Below are 17,946 nucleotides of genomic sequence, written 5' to 3' on the forward strand. Positions count from 1 at the left end.
TCTCACTGTGTGTCAGCGCTCTCACTGTGTCAGTACTCTCACTGTGTCAGCACTCTCACTGTGCGTCAGTACTCTCATTGTGTGTCAGTACTCTCACTGTGTCAGTACTCTCACTGTGTGTCAGTACTCGCACTGTGTGTCAGTACTCTCACTGTGTCAGTACTCTCACTGTGTCAGTACTCGCACTGTGTGTCAGTACTCTCACTGTCAGTACTCTCACTGTGTGTCAGTACTCTCACTGTGTCAGTACTCTCACTGCGTGTCAGCGCTCTCACTGCGTGTCAGCGCTCACTCTGCATGTCAGTGCTCACTGTGTGTCAGTACTCTCACTGTGTCAGTACTCTCACTGTGTCAGTACTCTCACTGTGTCAGTTCTCTCACTGTGTCAGTTCTCTCACTGTGTCAGTTCTCTCACTGTGTCAGTACTCTCACTGTGTGTCAACGCTCTCACTGTGTGTCAGCACTCTCACTGTGTCAGCGCTCTCACTGTGTCCGCACTCTCACTGTGTGTCAGCACTCTCACTGTGTGTCAGCACTCTCACTGTGTCAGTACTCTCACTGTGTCAGTGCTCTCACTGTGTGTCAGCACTCTCACTGTGTGTCAGCACTCTCACTGTGTCAGTACTCTCACTGTGTCAGTGCTCTCACTGTGTCAGTATTCTCACTGTGTCAGCACTCTCACTGTGTCAGTGCTCTCACTGTGTCAGCACTCTCACTGTGTCAGTGCTCTCACTGTGTCAGTATTCTCAATGTGTGTCAGTACTCTCACTGTGTCAGTATTCTCACTGTGTGTCAGTACTCTCACTGTGTCAGTACTCTCACTCTGCGTCAGTACTCTCACTGTGTGTCAGTACTCTCACTGTGCGTCAGCATTCTCACTGTGTGTCAGTACTCACTGCGTGTCAGTACTCTCACTGTGTGTCAGTACTCTCACTGTGCGTCAGTACTCTCACTGTGCGTCAGTACTCTCACTGTGCGTCAGTACTCTCACTGTGTCAGTACTCTCACTGTGCGTCAGTACTCTCACTGTGTGTCAGTACTCTCACTGTGTCAGTACTCTCACTGTGTCAGTACTCTCACTGTGTCAGCCCTCTCACTGTGTGTCAGTACTCTCACTGTGTCAGTACTCTCACTGTGTCAGCGCTCTCACTGTGCGTCTGTACTCTCACTGTGTCAGCCCTCTCACTGTGTGTCAGTACTCTCACTGTGTCAGCCCTCTCACTGTGTGTCAGTACTCTCACTGTGTGTCAGCACTCTCACTCTGTCAGCACTCTCACTGTGTGTCAGTACTCTCAATGTGTCAGTACTCTCACTGTGTCAGTACTCTCACTGTGTGTCAGTACTCTCACTGTGTCAGCACTCTCACTCTGTCAGCACTCTCACTGTGTCAGCACTCTCACTGCGTGTCAGTACTCTCACTGTGTCAGTACTCTCACTGTGTCAGCACTCTCACTGTGTCAGTACTCTCACTGTGTGTCAGTACTCTCAATGTGTCAGTACTCTCACTGTGTCAGCACTCTCACTGTGTGTCAGCACTCTCACTGTGTCAGCTCTCTCACTGTGTCAGCACTCTCACTGTGTCAGTACTCTCACTGCTCGTCAGTACTCTCACTGCGTGTCAGTACTCTCACTGTCATTACTCTTACACTGTGACATTACTGACTGTCAGTAAGCACGATCAGTACTCTCACTGTGTGTAAGTAATCTCACTGTGTAAGTAGTCACGCTGTGTGTGAGCTCTCTGGCTGTCGATGTTGATTCGTGACAAGGTGGATGATGGTCCCGTGGAGCCAGTTGCCCGGCTGCTCTACACAGGAGATGTGTGGTGCTGCGTGTGCACAGCAGCAGCTACAACAACCACAAGAGCAGCTACAACAGCAGCAGCAGCTACAACAGCAGCAGCAGCTACAACAACAACAGCAGCAGCAACTACAACAGCAGCTACAACCACAACAGCAGCAGCAGCTACAACAACAGCAGCAGCAGCTACAACAACAGCAGCAGCGTCCCAGAGAAGGCGCTCACTCACGGCCCTTGAGGAACTTGGCACAGCGAGCACACGGGGTACGTGGCAGTCGTAAAAACGACACACTGTGGTGTGTCACTACTCACTGTGTGTCAGTACTCACTGTGTCACTACCCACTCTGTGTCACTATTCTGTGTCACTACTCACTCTGTGTCAGTACTCTCACTGTGTACGTACTCACTGTCAGTGCTTACTGTGTCAGTATTTACTGTGTCCGTACTCTCACATCAATAATGTCACTGTGTCAGTCCCATCAGTGCGCAGTACAGTGCTGTGTCAGCAATCTCACTGTGCCACTGTCAATACAACCACTGTGTGCAATACTTGCACTGTCTCAGTACTCAGTATATAAGTACTCACGTTGTGTCGGCACCCAAACTGTGTCACTACTCATTTTGTGTCAGTCAGTGTGTCCGTACTCTCACTGCGTGTCAGTACTCTCACTGTCAGTACCCTCAGTCAGTACCCTCACTGACTGTCAGTACCCTCACTGTGTCAGTACTCACACTGTCAGTACCCTCGCTGTGTTAGTACTCACACTGTCAGTACCCTCGCTGTGTTAGTACTCACACTGTCAGTACCCTCTCTGGCTGTCGGTACCTTCACTGGCTGTCAGTACTCTCACTGTGTCAGCACTCTCACTGTGTCAGAACTTTCACTGTGTGTCGGTACTCTCACTGTGTGTCGGTACTCTCACTGTATCAGACTGTATCAGTACTCTATTATGTGTCATCACTCTGTCAATAATGAGTCAAAGCTCACTGCATGTCAGTACGTACTCTGTGTCAGTACTGTGTGTCAATGCTCACTGTGTTATGACTCACTGTGTCAATACTCACCCAGAACACTGAAACTGACACAAATCCCCTGGCTCCCTGTTCTGGTGAACATTCTGCCACCAATAATCCACAGAGACGCTGCACAAACTGCAAGGCGGTTTCCACATCTTCTTGCCAACGACAACCACTGACCCATCAACCAAGACCTCAGAAATGTTCCTCGTTACCAAATCAAGTCCCGATCGTCCTTCTGGGATCGCACTGTGACCATCCGAGAATCTCACCCAGATCCAGAACAATGCTGCCGGACAGATTTGAACAATGCTTTGACATTCCTCCTCGAAGACACTGGTGTAACTGTAGTGGTGATACGTGCTGGCAGGGGGGATCGTGAGACAGCGCGTGGTGGGTGGTTACATCACGGTCTGCAAGCGGGTGCTCACATCGCAGTCCGCATAGGCTCCGCCCCCCCCGGGAGCGGAGGGCTATGTAAGGCGATGCGCGGGGGCACTCGGGGAGTTGGTAACCGGCGAAGACAGAAGACGGAGGAAGAGATAGGCCCTGGGACCCCTAGCCCCGCTGTCCTTGTAAGGGCCGGGGCTCTGTGAGGCTCAGAGGCGAGGCCTTGGGATTCACGGCCCAACGCCCTTGTAAGGGCCGGGCTGTGTAACTCAGTGGTCGAGACCCGTGGCCTGGCAAGGCGGGTCTGATAGCTCCCCGTGGGGAGAGCGTAGCCGGAGAGCCTGAGTGCAAGGCAGAGTTAGGTACGCGTACCCCACGGGAGAGACGGAGTGCGTGGCCGAGTCAGGCACGCGTAACGTAGGTGTTATCTCGGTTGTGCCTGTTATTGTGCAACCAGTGTGAATAAAAGAGTGCTGCCCCGTCAACTCGTCTCCCGCCATTATTGAAGATATTACATAACTATCAACCGCACCATCTCCTTCATATATGTAAAATTAAAGACAAGTCACAGTATGACTATGACCATGCAACCCAAACTATGGAACACATCATAAACCGCTGGAGCCTGCACTCCTTCAATGGTGAACTATAAAACTACACAAACTTTGAACATATTGTCATTTGCAAGAATAGACTAGTACTCACCATGTGTGTTGTGCCTCGCTGTGTTAGAACTCACATGACTCGTCAACTCACTTTATCATGACTCGCTGTTTAAGTAATCACCCTGTGTCACTTCTCATACTATGTTAGTACTCTGTACGACACAATGCGTTGCTGGAAACCCCATCAGAAATCAGACCCTATTTTCCCATAGACAGTAGAAACATCACTTGAGTATGTGTTTTTCCTTTTATCATCTATTTTTAACAGAATTTAATAGGTATAAATCCACAAGACACTGGAGAATAACAAAAGCTCCACACCAATTCACATAGGAAACCAGACTGACTGTTCAAACGTCTTCATGTCATCAAGTTTCCGCATCATAAATCGATCCATGGTGGCATATAAACGTTTTAAATGTGGATCGTCGTAAATAGATCTGGCGTAAACCAGGCATTATCTGTTCTCGTGTTGTGTCAGTAGTCTGTCACTGTGCAGCTATATTCTCACATTATAGCAGTATTCACCCTGTGTCAGTACTTAGTGTGGCAGCACTCTCACTATCAGTGAGAGCAGTCTGGTGTATGATGAGTTTGTGCGATGAAGATTTCTCAGCGTGGACACAGATTAAACACGGACTGTGCAGGAGGTGCTGAGTGAAGGCATCAGATCAGTGGCACAGGAACTTGGTACCTGCACTGAGGCACGGGGCTCAGGGGGATGATGGTTCATGGGAATCCCCGGTGTGGGTGCGGAACGGTTCATGGGAATCCGCGGTATGGTTCACAAGAATCCCCGATGTGGTATAGTTCACTGAAATCCCTGGTGTGAGTGCGGTGTGGTTCATAGGAATCCCCGGCACGATACGGTTCATGGAAATCCCCAGTGTGAGTGTGGTATGGTTCACGGGAATCTCCGGTGCGGGTGTGGTACTCACTCTGATCTGGGGTTTCAACATACTGCAGCACGTTCACCACGCTCCACTCCATGACTCTCTGTAGGGAATCCGGGACATTGGAGGCATCCGACGAGACGGACGTCAGCATCTTCATGAAGAGTTCTGAGAGACGAGACAACTCATCAGAAAACACCTCGTGCACAATATTTACGTCTGTATGATGTCAACATATCCAATGAACATGTAATGTGTTTGTACACATTTCCTTTGTTGTACGCCTACATCACCAAATAGTGGTCTTCTGTTACCGTTGTGAAAATGAACAGATACAGCGGATAGTGCATGCGTGCTATCGACCACGTGACTCGCGCGCAACTGTCCATGGCTGTGTACAGAGAATCCGCAGCGCCTGTGCTGATGCAGGAGCTAGTGGCTGTGCTGCACTCGGGCATGTTCACTTTGCTCACCTGGTTTACTTCACCCCTCTGTGCACCCGTGTGGGGAGAGGCAGTGACACTGTAGGGCTAATGCAGGGTGAGTGGGGACAGGCACTGACACTACAGGGCTAATTCAGGGAGAGTGGATATGGGGGAGGGGCACAGCAGTGGGGGTGGCAGACAACAGCAGCAGCCCATCTACAGCTGTACAGAGGCTCCCCTGACCCTCATGGGGTGACGAGCCTTGGGCCAGGATCAGCCACGGAGCTGACTGAACGGTTCTCAGACAGAGAATCCCCAGTGGTGCATGTGCCACAATAAACACACGGGTACAACACACATAGCCTGAGCCTGGGTGGGGCACACGAGCGACATCTCCTGCACCACTGGTCTTCTCAAAGTCGCGGAGGAACTGATCCAGACACCACAGCAATGAGCCCTAATGTGTCACGTGTCCCATTTGGGTTCTGTGTCAATCAGGAAAAAAGCTCAGGAGCAGCAAGGAGGAGCAGGTGATGCTCATTCTCCCCTTCTGGGTGGGGCTCTGCTCTAGAGTTGCCATCTACATACTGTGCGCTCTGGTATAATTGTAACGAGATACCTAACAGGTACCTCATTACAAGGCAAACATCTGCTACATCTGCTACAAAACTCGTACCTTTTGACAAACGGAATCTCTCAGTAACCCTTGGCGCTGAGAATCAGGCGCTGGATGAGTGTCACAGCTCACCCTGCATTGGGCCTTAGAGCGGCGAGGCCGCAGTGAGGAGCAACGCAGCTTTCGCCCGCAGCTCCTGCAGGACGAGCGCTGGACCGGGCAGCTCGGTTCCCTCACCAGGGTAGTGGGGTCCTGCTGCTTAGCAGTGGCACTGAGGTGCTTGTACCACACATTTCCCAGTAACTGGGGGCTTGTGGACAGTAATGTGCACAGCCAGGTCCATCAGGGAGATGGAGAGTTTATCGTTGCAGTGCAATCGCTGTGCCGTGCGGTGAAGAGCAGCACCCACCTATACCCCCCTCCTTGTGGAAGGCTGCATCTAGGGCGAGGCGCTCCTCTATGTTGTAGACATCATAGAGGCCAACCATCCTCAGCAGAGTTGGGACGGTGGAATTGTCAAACCTAGAAAACAAGGGGTACAGTTGATGATTGGATTTACTTGGTTTTTATATCCAACAGTATGCTGATATACAAATGTAGTTGATAGAAATGTGATTAATGTTTATGCAGAATGTTATATATTTGTTTGATAAGTTTCAAAATCGATGTAATAAAATGGCTGATTAGATCTGCCTACCTGATGTGTGAAAGTTCAATTAAAAGTCTCTAGTCAAGTAAAGCGAAATATATGTAAAGAATAAATTGTATTTAGTAACTACTAGGTAGTATTATATGTATTATTGTGCTTGTTTGCCTAGGAAGCCTCACTGAGTCTCATGACTATTGTTCAGGAGGTTCCTGCCAAGTTTTCGCAGCAGGGGGAGATGATTGCTGTAATTGTTTCAAGTTTCTAAAAGTAGGACCATGACGCCAGCACAGAGCGGCCTGCTCTTGCGAATGACCCACGGGAGCTTTACCATCCACTGTGCAGCAGGCGAAGTGTGTCTCGACGGTGAATGCACCGTGGTGATAACCAGGGTGGGCACTGATGTCGAACTGTGAACTCTGCAACAAGCGGCAGCACCGCTGTACAACTAAACTAACTTTTATTTTACCAGGTATATCCAACTGAGCTATGAACTCTTTGCTAGCCCATCAAATTGGCTTATCGTTATATGTGGAAATTTATAGCAGCAGCCAAATAATCTATGCGCACATTTATAAATGTGGAGAGAAAATCCATGCGACCACAGGGATGACACACGAACTCCAAATATACACGCGTCAGGGTCGGCATCGAACCCACAAACTCCTGCGTACCAGACAGCCACATCGACGTGGGGTGACGCAGGATGAAGATGAGGAACCCTCCTCGTCCAGCGTCACTCAGTGCATGTGTAGTGGTGGTATTGACGTGCGCCGACTGTGACAGTGATGGATCACGGGGCGGCGCGGGGTGCGGGGTTGGGCACGCGTTGTGGGCGTGGTGTGGACGCGCGCGCCGGGAGTGACAGATGACGAGGCGGCGCGGAGTGAGTGGTGAGGCACGATGAGATGTGGGAAAAGAGGATCGTAGCCAGCACCCGGCGATTGGTCGAATAAGTGGGTGCTCGCAGCGACGTCCGCAGGTGGGGTATAAAGGGGGACGCGCGAGAGCACTCGGGGAGAGTTACCCAGTTGAAGACCCGAAGACGGAGCTGAAGACCTAGTGAAGCCGAGTAGCTCAGTGGCGTTAGTCGCCGAGTAGCTAAGTGGATGTTGGTCATCCGAGTAGCTCAGTGGCGTTAGTCGCCGAGTAGCTAAGTGGATGTTGGTCATCCGAGTAGCTCAGTGGGCGTTAGTCGCCAAGTAGCTAAGTGGGTGTTTGTCACCCGAGTACTAAGTGGATGTTGGTCATCCGAGTAGCTCAGTGGCGTTAGTCGCCAAGTAGCTAAGAGGATGTTGGTCATCCGAGTAGCTCAGTGGGCGTTAGTCGCCAAGTAGCTAAGTGGGTGTTTGTCACCCGAGTACTAAGTGGATGTTGGTCATCCGAGTAACTCAGTGGGCGTTAGTCGCCAAGTAGCTAAGTGGGTGTTTGTCACCCGAGTACTAAGTGGATGTTGGTCATCCGAGTAACTCAGTGGGCGTTAGTCGCCAAGTAGCGAAGTGGGTGTTTGTCACCCGAGATACAAAGTAGGTGTTAGTCACCTGTAACCAAGTTTGATAAAATAAAGAGTGTGTTACCCGTGAAGTCGTCTCCCGTGGAGTTACTACATTACAACTGGCGTCAGAAGTAAACCTGTCTTCAAGAAGTATGGACACAAGGAAGACTACCCGTACCCACGAGCGAGGTCGGGATGACGACGGCGTACCGGGGACACCAACCTCGGGAGTAGAGGACGAGGAGTGGCCGCCGATGCAGCACCTCGCGGTGATGGCCGACGCTCTGCTTGCCTCCGACACCAGCCTCCAAGACGCACACTCCCGGTTGGCGGAGTTGCTGCTCGCCGCCGCTGCAATCTTGGCCGAGATCTCCGTTCCAGCGGGCGGGAAAACGGCTGCGGGGTTGGAGGAAGGAGCGAGGCTGGCGGGATCCCGCCAAAAGGCGCTTCGCGCCGAAAGTCTGGAAGTTCCCGCCGTTTTTGAGGGGCCGCCATTGATTGGCGGGAAAGACGGACGCCACGTGGCCGGACACCTCCGCGCAGCGCAGCCCACGTCATCAGCGCGCGCCGGAGCCCTCCATTTTGCGCCTGACAACCGAGCCGACATTTTACACAACTCCAGCGGAGCGCGGGAAAATCTCTCCGACGTCGACGACGATCGGGTCCTCCAGCAAAGATTGCCCGCGCTGTCGGCGTTCAAGGCGGATGGGGGCGACTGGGGAGCCTTCCAACGAAGGTTCCTCGCTCATCAGGAGATGTCGGGGTGGTCCGACACCACTGCCCTGCGTGCGTTGCCAGCGATGCTTGACGACGACGCGCTTGCAGCCTTCACATCTGCTGCAAGGTCGTCCCGCTCTACGCTCCAGGCCGCACTACACCTGATGGCGAAGGTGTTCGGGCCGCCCTCCACGTGTCGCCACCAGTTCTACGATCGGCGGAAGGTGGCTGGGGAAACGACGCTAGCCTACCGCACGGCACTACTCGCCTTGGCGGACGCAGCTTTTCCCCGCATGGATAAGGAGGGGAAGGACGCCATGGTGACGGAGCAGCTGCTGGTGTTGGCCCACGAGTTGGGGGTCCCCATCAACGTGGCAGACGAGATGGAGATCTGCTCCCTGGCGATCGCCACGAGCATTCACGCGTACGAGGTCCTCAAACGCAGGCCGGGGGTCGTCTGCAAATGGCCGGGGAACGCGGCACTGGCCGCCACGATCGCCGAACCTCAGCCAGCTGCGGTGCAGGAGCAGGCCTTCGCTGCATCGCGTCCGGGGGAGTGGAGAACGGGAGGTCGTTCGCCCACACGTTCGCCCCGCAAGCTGGAGCAACCGAAACCTACGACGTCCGTCGTCTGCTACAACTGCGGCCTTCGGGGTCACGTCGCAGCCGGGTGCCGGGCCCCGCGTCAGCGCGCCGCAGGACCACGTCGGGACGACGACCAGGGCCACAAGTCATCCCAACAAAACCCGGCAAGTCGCGGCACCTCACACGTTCGGTCCACAAACACGGCACATTCGGGTCGCCGCTTCGCGGTGGGGGGTTCGCGGCTGGGTGCCGGGGGTTCAATTCGGCGAGGGGGGTCCGTACGCGGCCCGCAAGCAGTCGAGTGGTCCGAATTGGCCCACAGGATCGTGGCTGCGTCGGCCGGGTCGTCCGTGGTAACGGGGTTCATTGACGGGGTTGAGGTCCGGGTGCTTGTTGACACGGGTGCGTCGGCCACCATCATCTCGGACCTTATTTATAACATTCTTCCCGTCCAAAGTAGACCCCTTCTGCCGGTAGACGTGCCATTTTATGCGGCGAATGGGGGATCCCTGGGGATCATCGGCCAGATTCGGGGGACTATTTGTATTGGTGACATTAAATTAGCGGGCCCTATTTTTGTATCATCATCGCTGGCCGTTCCCTGTTTGCTAGGTACGGACTTTTTGTCAAAAATGCCCATCAAAATTCTTATAGATCAGGCCTGCATAGAGCTTCCGTCAGGTCGGCGGGTTGCCTTCTTGTCGAGCCCTACCAAAGTGCGCACGGTTTGTGCGACGGTGCAGGCGCTGGCGACTCACACTGTACGGGTGCCCCCGGGATCGCAAATGTTAGTACCCCTTCGGTTCAGGAAGCCACTCGAGGTGGGTGCGGAGGCACAGGGGGTGCTGTTGGGGCCGTCAAACAGAGCCAGTAAGGGCCTCGACTTAGCGGTTGCTCAAACCATGGTGAGAGGGGACAGTGAGCCGTTCGTAATGGTCCTGAATACGGGGTCGCGGCCGGCCGTAATTGCGCAGGGAACGGTGCTGGCTCACGCCGCGCCGCTACCCGTTGAGGAACGGCTCGTGGCTCAAGCAGATTTCACTGTCGAGTCGCATCCTCTAAGTGATGAGGGGACTGAGTGGTTGGACTCGCTGTGTGCGGGTTCAGATAACTTGTCCGGGGTGCAATTGGGAGCATTGAGGGGTTTGCTCATCGAGTTTGCTGACGTGTTCAGCAAACATAAGTACGATATCGGCTGCACTGACCTGTTGCGCCACCACATAGCTACAGGGGACGCGGCCCCTATTCGTCAGAATCCCTTCCGGCTCAGCCCGGCCGAGAAGGAACATGTGCAATCGGCGGTTAATGATATGTTGGCGGCAGATATCATTTCGCCCTCTTCTAGTCCGTGGGGTGCTCCTATTGTCCTAGTAAAGAAACAGGACGGGTCCTTGCGGTTTTGTGTCGATTTCCGCCGCTTAAACAAAATCTCGATGGCGGATGCGTATCCGCTCCCCAGGATGGATGAGTCGCTGGATGCCTTGGCGGGAGCGCAGTTTTTTTCCACACTCGATCTGCTTTCTGGATTTTGGCAATTGCCACTCGATAACGAGTCTAAACCTAAAACTGCTTTCCGCACACCTGGGGGCCTTTTTGAATTCAACCGTTTGCCCATGGGCTTACATTCCGCCCCCGCCACGTTCCAGAGACTCATGGAATTGGTTTTGTCAGGCCTCCAATGGGATACCTGTTTGATTTATCTTGACGATATTATCGTCTTTAGTCGGACTTTCGAGGAGCACCTCCAGCGACTGAGAGCGGTGTTCCTCAGGATGCGTTCCGCTAAGCTAAAATTTAAACCGGCTAAATGTTTTCTGCTTCGGGAATCTGTCAGGTATTTGGGCCATATCGTGAGTCGTTCAGGGATCTCGACGGACCCTGCTAAGACGCATTGCGTCAGCTCATGGCCAACGCCAACCTCGGTCACGGAGGTTCGTAGTTTCATTGGTTTTGCCTCCTATTACCGTCGTTTTGTCAAGCAATTTGCCACCATAGCCAAGCCCCTGCACGCTTTGACGGCTAAGGGTGTGACGTTTCACTGGGGGGCAGAGGAGGAGGATGCGTTCTGCTCCCTCCGTGACGCTTTGGTGCAGGCTCCCCCCTTGTGTTACCCCGATTTCACACAACCGTTTTTGCTTGACACGGACGCCAGCAATACGGGTATCGGGGGGGTGCTCTCACAGTTGGTCGGGGGGGTTGAACGGGTGGTCGCCTACGGTAGTAGGGTTCTTTCCCCCGCAGAACAACGCTATTGCGTAACTCGTCGTGAATTGTTAGCCATTGTGTTTTTTACACAGCAATTCAGGCCGTATCTTTACGGCCGTCATTTTACGGTCCGGACGGACCATGCGGCTCTACAATACGCTATGCGCGTGGCGCAGCCATCGGGCCAATTGTCCCGATGGTTGGAGGTCCTTCAAGACTACCAATTCACGACGATTTACCGAAAAGGGTTGCGGCACTCAAACGCGGACGCCTTGTCGCGGTTGCCGCCGTGCACGGACTGCACATGTTTGTTGGGATCAGCGCGGTGCAAACCCCCGGTCGCCGGCGCCCCGGGAGTTGCGCTCGCCGCCACTGACACCCCGGGAGAGGACGCCCCCACGGGGAGGGATTCGCTGTTGTCGTTGCCCCTCATTGAGTGGGGCCACCTCCAGATGTCCGACAGCTCCCTACTTACGCTGCGTCGGAAAGTTGGCGCTCCCGAACAAGGGGAGGCGCGGGTCGGTTCCTGGGTGTGCAGACAGGGTCTGTTGATGAGGTGGGACAACATGTCCCGGCGTCACGTGCTCGTGGTGCCTGTTGCTATGCGGGGTAGGATTGTTCTGGCAGCTCATGAACGGCTCATGCATCTGGGTTTTCACAAAACGCTCGCCCTAATCCAGCGAGACTATTATTGGCCGGGGATGGGTAACGACGTGGCGAATATTCTTAAGGGATGCGTAGAGTGCGCCAAAAGGAAACCGCCACCATTGGCGGCTAATCCACCGCTGCAATCCATTCAGGTTTCGCGTATAAACGAATTGGTAGCGTTGGACATCTTGGGGCCCTTTCCGGTTACACCAAGGGGAAATAGGTTCCTGCTGGTTGGCGTGGAATACTTCACCCGATGGCCTATGGCATGGCCGCTCGCCAACCAGTCGGCTGCGGCGGTGGCGGACGCCTTTGTCCAGGGTTATGTGTTGGACAAGGGCGCCCCCGAACGCTTGCTGACGGATCAAGGGAAGAATTTTTCGAGCGTTTTGTTGCGCGAGGTGTGCGACCTGTTGGGTACAAAGAAAGTGCGTACTTCCCCCTACCACCCGCAGACTGACGGGATGGTTGAGCGTCTGAACAGAACGATTACGTCTATGTTGTGCCAACAGGTCTGCGACGATCAGGTTGATTGGGACTTACAGGTGCCGGGGGTACTCGCGGCCTATCGAATGGCCCCTCATGCGGCGACAGGGTTTTCCCCATTTTTTCTTATGTATGGGCGGGAGGCCGATCCGGCCATGGACGTCCAACTGGGGATTTCCCAGCCACGTGCAAAATCTAAATTGGCAGACCACATCAAATTTAATATCGCCAAATTGACTGAAGCGCGGGAGGGGGCAAGGTTGAATTCGCGGTCGCGGCAAATTGCAAACGAGAAATTGCATGAGCGGAGGGTGCATACGCATGATTGGAAACCAGGCGATAAGGCCTGGCTGCATTGTCCACATGCACCGTTGGCTACGTCCCCCAAGTTGTTGAGACCTTGGAGGGGACCGGTGGAAATTGTGCGGGTTGCACGGCCCCAGAGTATACAGATTAAATGGGGGAAACGCCGTTGGTATGTGCACCCCTCCCGACTGAAGCCCTATGCGGCACCGTGTGACCCCGTTCTGTGCCGTGACGACCGGGCGTGTGATGTGACCGTCGACTCGGGGAGGGAGGTGTCGCAGGCTGATCCTCACGTGTCTCCACCTGACCCACCCCCAGGTGCCTCGGGCTTGACGGCTGCTGACCATCGAGAGCCTGAACCCCGGGGCACGCACGAGTCCTCGATGCCTGGCCGATGTCTTCCTGAACCGCCGGCACCACCGGACGTTCAACCGCGTCTGGTGCCGTACGACGGACCGGCAAGGCGGACTCGGGCTAGGTCTCAACAATTTTCATGAGGACGGGTTTTTTTTTTGTGCTCTACACCGAGCTCGCCCGGTGTTCCCCTCTGCCGGGATAATGTCCCGTTGTAGGGACGCTCGGAAGAAAAGGGGACACTGCACGAGTCGAAAGAAAAAAAAAAATGTTTCCATTTATTTTTTTTGTATACACATTGCTATTGTCACTCGCCGGTTTGTATATATTGTTCTGTTGTCGCGGTGGCATTGGTTGAGGGTTGCGGATGGTGGTGTTCGCGTCGTGTTGTGTTGTTAGCTTAGTTGTTGTTCTTGTTGTTGTGTTGTGTTACGGGGCACACAGGGAGGGTTTGTAAATTTTGTAGCAGCCGGGGCGGCTGCGAGCTATGTGGTAGGGGGTGATGTAGTGGTGGTATTGACGTGCGCCGACTGTGACAGTGATGGATCACGGGGCGGCGCGGGGTGCGGGGTTGGGCACGCGTTGTGGGCGTGGTGTGGACGCGCGCGCCGGGAGTGACAGATGACGAGGCGGCGCGGAGTGAGTGGTGAGGCACGATGAGATGTGGGAAAAGAGGATCGTAGCCAGCACCCGGCGATTGGTCGAATAAGTGGGTGCTCGCAGCGACGTCCGCAGGTGGGGTATAAAGGGGGACGCGCGAGAGCACTCGGGGAGAGTTACCCAGTTGAAGACCCGAAGACGGAGCTGAAGACCTAGTGAAGCCGAGTAGCTCAGTGGCGTTAGTCGCCGAGTAGCTAAGTGGATGTTGGTCATCCGAGTAGCTCAGTGGCGTTAGTCGCCGAGTAGCTAAGTGGATGTTGGTCATCCGAGTAGCTCAGTGGGCGTTAGTCGCCAAGTAGCTAAGTGGGTGTTTGTCACCCGAGTACTAAGTGGATGTTGGTCATCCGAGTAGCTCAGTGGCGTTAGTCGCCAAGTAGCTAAGAGGATGTTGGTCATCCGAGTAGCTCAGTGGGCGTTAGTCGCCAAGTAGCTAAGTGGGTGTTTGTCACCCGAGTACTAAGTGGATGTTGGTCATCCGAGTAACTCAGTGGGCGTTAGTCGCCAAGTAGCTAAGTGGGTGTTTGTCACCCGAGTACTAAGTGGATGTTGGTCATCCGAGTAACTCAGTGGGCGTTAGTCGCCAAGTAGCGAAGTGGGTGTTTGTCACCCGAGATACAAAGTAGGTGTTAGTCACCTGTAACCAAGTTTGATAAAATAAAGAGTGTGTTACCCGTGAAGTCGTCTCCCGTGGAGTTACTACATTACACATGCGGTCTGCAGTCGCCTGCACTGCTCAGCTCAGGAGCCTCCCTCCCCACATCTTCCTCTCTCTTTCATCTCTCTATGTTTTCTCTGCTAATCCCTCTTCTCTCTAAGCTGGGTGGTGGTAGCTATTGCTCGTAGCCTGTAATCCAGCACTGTGAGGCTAGGGTTAGTTGGATTACACACATTTTATGAAACTTCTTTGCCATGGGTGTTGAGGTGCTATACCCTGGCTCCCCAGCAGAAGGCAGTACAGCAAGTTCACTCATAGCTATCTGTTTCCATCTGTAAGGGGATATAATGTTGCTCCCTCATGTGCATGGGTTTTATCCGGTTATTCATAAATTGGCTCAAAACATCTTAAACGTGTTAAACTGATCTTAAACATTCACTGTGAATCCCATCTCTCATTTATCTCCCTACTCCCTGTGGTTTTTCCAGGGCTTCAATTCTTCCATGTTTCTGTATCTCTGTCTGCATCCCTATGCCTCCCCCGTGTCTTTGTATTTATCCACAAGTATCTGTGTCTCTCGCTGTGTCCCCTTGCCACTGTCTCTCTCAAAGTCCCTCTTACTCTCATGTCAACCCTTCTCTCTCTGTTTCTCTTGTGTGTCCCGTGTCTCCCCCGGTGTAACCGCACCTCCCCTAGATATTTTCCACGTCCCCTGCCTCAGCCTTTGCACTGAGAGAAGTCGTTTGGGATTCAAGTATCAGCTGCACTCCTCACTGTGATAATTGAATCATGATAACATCGCCTACTTGACTTAAGTTAAAACGTAGAGCAGCAGGGAATCCCATTGCTAGTGAGGTGACGTCTCTCTCACCTGGAGAGCTTCTTCATATCGTCCAGTAGAATCTGCACCTGTTCTGTCTTCTTCTTGAATCTTTCATCTGTCGCAGCAGCAGCACAGCCCGGATTACTGGGTTCGCACTCGAGTCCACCGACTCACGTTTACTGGCTTCCTGGAGCACTGGATAGCACTCACCTCCATTGGGGGCTCTGAGCCCGTGGTGCAATTCCACATTCCCATTGCAGATACCATACTCTGTACAACATAACCTGCTTCACAATAAACAGCACTCATTTTACTGACAACAGAGATAGTGGACTGAGTAGTCCCTGAATGAGGGTTGAACTCTCAACCTTCTGACTGAGTGGCATTCTCTACCACAGCACTGACTGCCAATCCCCATGTCTAAGGGGCTTAGGGTGCCAGCCAGACTCCGGCTACAAGACTCGAGGTGTTCAGATCAGGGCCCTGAAAGCTCAACACGACAGCCGCTTCTGTAACGCGAACAGGCAGCGGAGTCGCTCTGCGGCGTCCCCAACAGCCCCACGCGGTACGGGACGCGCGCACTCCATGTGTGCCACCGCCGGGACGCTGGAGCTGCAGGAGAGCAGCACGAGCGCAACCCCCCCGACCCCCCTCGAGCCTGCGAGCAGCGAGCCCCGCACGGGGGGGAGAGAAAACTCCACCCACGGACGCGTGGCACTGCTCTAGAGGCCCTGCGAGTGACCGGGCGGGTTGTGAGTGCCGCACTGAGCCCAGCGCCGGGGGAGCTGTGAGGGGCACTCAGGGCTGTGTGCTCAGGCCATGCATTTAAACAGGGCCCTGCACACGCATGCTGTAGGTTTACACGCTGCGTTTAGAAAATAGAGCTGTGGGGCTGTGGTGAGAAGGCTGTGTTCCCGTGACCCCGTGACCAAGGTGCTGAAGTCAGGACTCGTGTGGCCCCAGGTCCCGGCTCCTGCACGAACCTGTAGCCATGGCTCCACGTGCTCAGCTCGCAGCGTCACCTTCAACAGTGGAACCGCTCCCTCACAACGCTGTGGGAACAGACAGAGCTCAATCAGAGAGGAACATCTGTGGGAACATAAAGGGAGCTCAGTAAGGGGGGAACAGCTGTGGCACCAGAGGGAAATCAGTGAGGGGAAAAAGCTGTGGGAACAGAGGGGGATCACCGAGTACGAGAACAGCAATTGAAAAATGTCCCCATCACGATAAATTACGCCACGAGTTACTGGACATGATCCTCCGCAGTGGTGCACAAATTATCAGTAAATTACCGAAAATACTCAGATAACAGGGATTAATGTGGATCCCTTGGTACTAGCGGACAACTGCGTTGTAGAGAACACAATGAAGGGCAAAGTGAGTTTAACAGCAACATAATTAAATAATTTATGCGTTAAATAATGAAATAATTCTTCCCCAATAGCCGAATGCAAAACACATTATGCTACGTTTATGCACAATCTCAGTGAGCTGTGGATCACAAAATAAACAAGTAGTGCCGTGGTGCAATGGTGTGCAGGCTGTGCTATGCACCTGGCAACCTGTGTTTGATTCCCAACCATGGCTAACTTCAGTGCTGAGTGATATCTAAATCAGTCCTGGACCTACACACATAACCTATCCCAACTGACCTAAACGGTGAAGTATGGTCAAACACCCCTCATGAACTACATGGCATGGGAAAGGCTTCATTCAGAAGTAGATTGATGAAGGCCGTAAATTATTATTTAATAAAATAAGGAGGCAGAGGGTTAATGGGCGAAATGAGAGAACATCTAATCCAATAACCAGTGGACCCATCACGACAACTTTATCTCCATGGCATTCACTTAGACAAGGCCAATCCTGCCAGGGTTCGCCTTCACTGAGTCCCATCAGCAGGGTGTGGCCAGTATACAAACGCCACTGGGTAACCTGGTGGAGAGCCATCCACCATCACCGTGGGGCTACAGTGAAATGTCGCGAAGCAGTGGCTGTGGCCGTGCTGTGCCCTGGCGAGTAGCAGGCGATGATGCGACTGAAGCAGTTAGCAGGTGCCTCGGGAATACCAGGTGCCAATCCCATCTCCAGTTAATCATATCCATCAATCACTACCTGACCTCTTTACAATCAACTGCAGACCATATGTGGCAGGTCAAACCTCCAGTGATGTGTCTGCTCAACTGGGCATTGAGGTGGTTCTCATATACCGTGTATAGCCCTTAGCCAGTGTTGAAAATGTCACGGTAGTATGACGGGGGCGAGTCTATCCAGAGGACAACCACTGGTTGACTTCCCCACAAAGTGGTACTAATTTTATAGACACCAGATGGATGATGAACTCGCAGCCTTCCGACTGTGAGCCACGCACTCTCCCAGTGGGCCACTGGCTGGCTGCGCTATTATCAAGACAACGTGAACATAATTGTATCAGTCACCATTAGAGTATTACCGATACACTGAAGATATCACCGAGTTGAGTTGGTTGCTCTGTTGTTGAGACAGGAATGGTGCTGTACAGTGTGAGCCCACGTGCGTGTGCAATGTGAGGCACATTCC

The 17,946-nt window shown here is 53.3% G+C and overlaps 1 protein-coding gene and 1 long non-coding RNA gene across 2 annotated transcripts in view; both read right to left on the reverse strand.

Annotated features, from left to right (window-relative positions):
• The window catches only part of LOC144948113 (uncharacterized), a 128,114-nt gene extending 122,890 nt beyond the window's left edge, over positions 1-5,224 (reverse strand). The window contains exons 1-2 of the mRNA XM_078877545.1: positions 5,182-5,224; positions 4,812-4,934 (exon numbers count right to left, since the gene is read on the reverse strand). Of these exons, the coding sequence (XP_078733671.1) occupies positions 4,812-4,934; positions 5,182-5,224 (166 nt within the window). The remainder of the gene's footprint in view (positions 1-4,811; positions 4,935-5,181) is intronic.
• A 980-nt stretch (positions 5,225-6,204) lies between these two features.
• LOC144948887 (uncharacterized) lies at positions 6,205-16,451 on the reverse strand. Its single transcript, XR_013640207.1, has 3 exons — positions 16,371-16,451; positions 15,436-15,502; positions 6,205-6,329 (listed from the first exon to the last, which is right to left on the reverse strand). It is a non-coding gene; the product is annotated as an uncharacterized LOC144948887 (long non-coding RNA).
• Positions 16,452-17,946: the final 1,495 nt, after the last annotated feature.

This window comes from Lampetra fluviatilis, chromosome 3, assembly GCF_964198595.1.
Source record: "Lampetra fluviatilis chromosome 3, kcLamFluv1.1, whole genome shotgun sequence".
Taxonomy (NCBI): Eukaryota; Metazoa; Chordata; class Hyperoartia; order Petromyzontiformes; family Petromyzontidae; genus Lampetra; species Lampetra fluviatilis.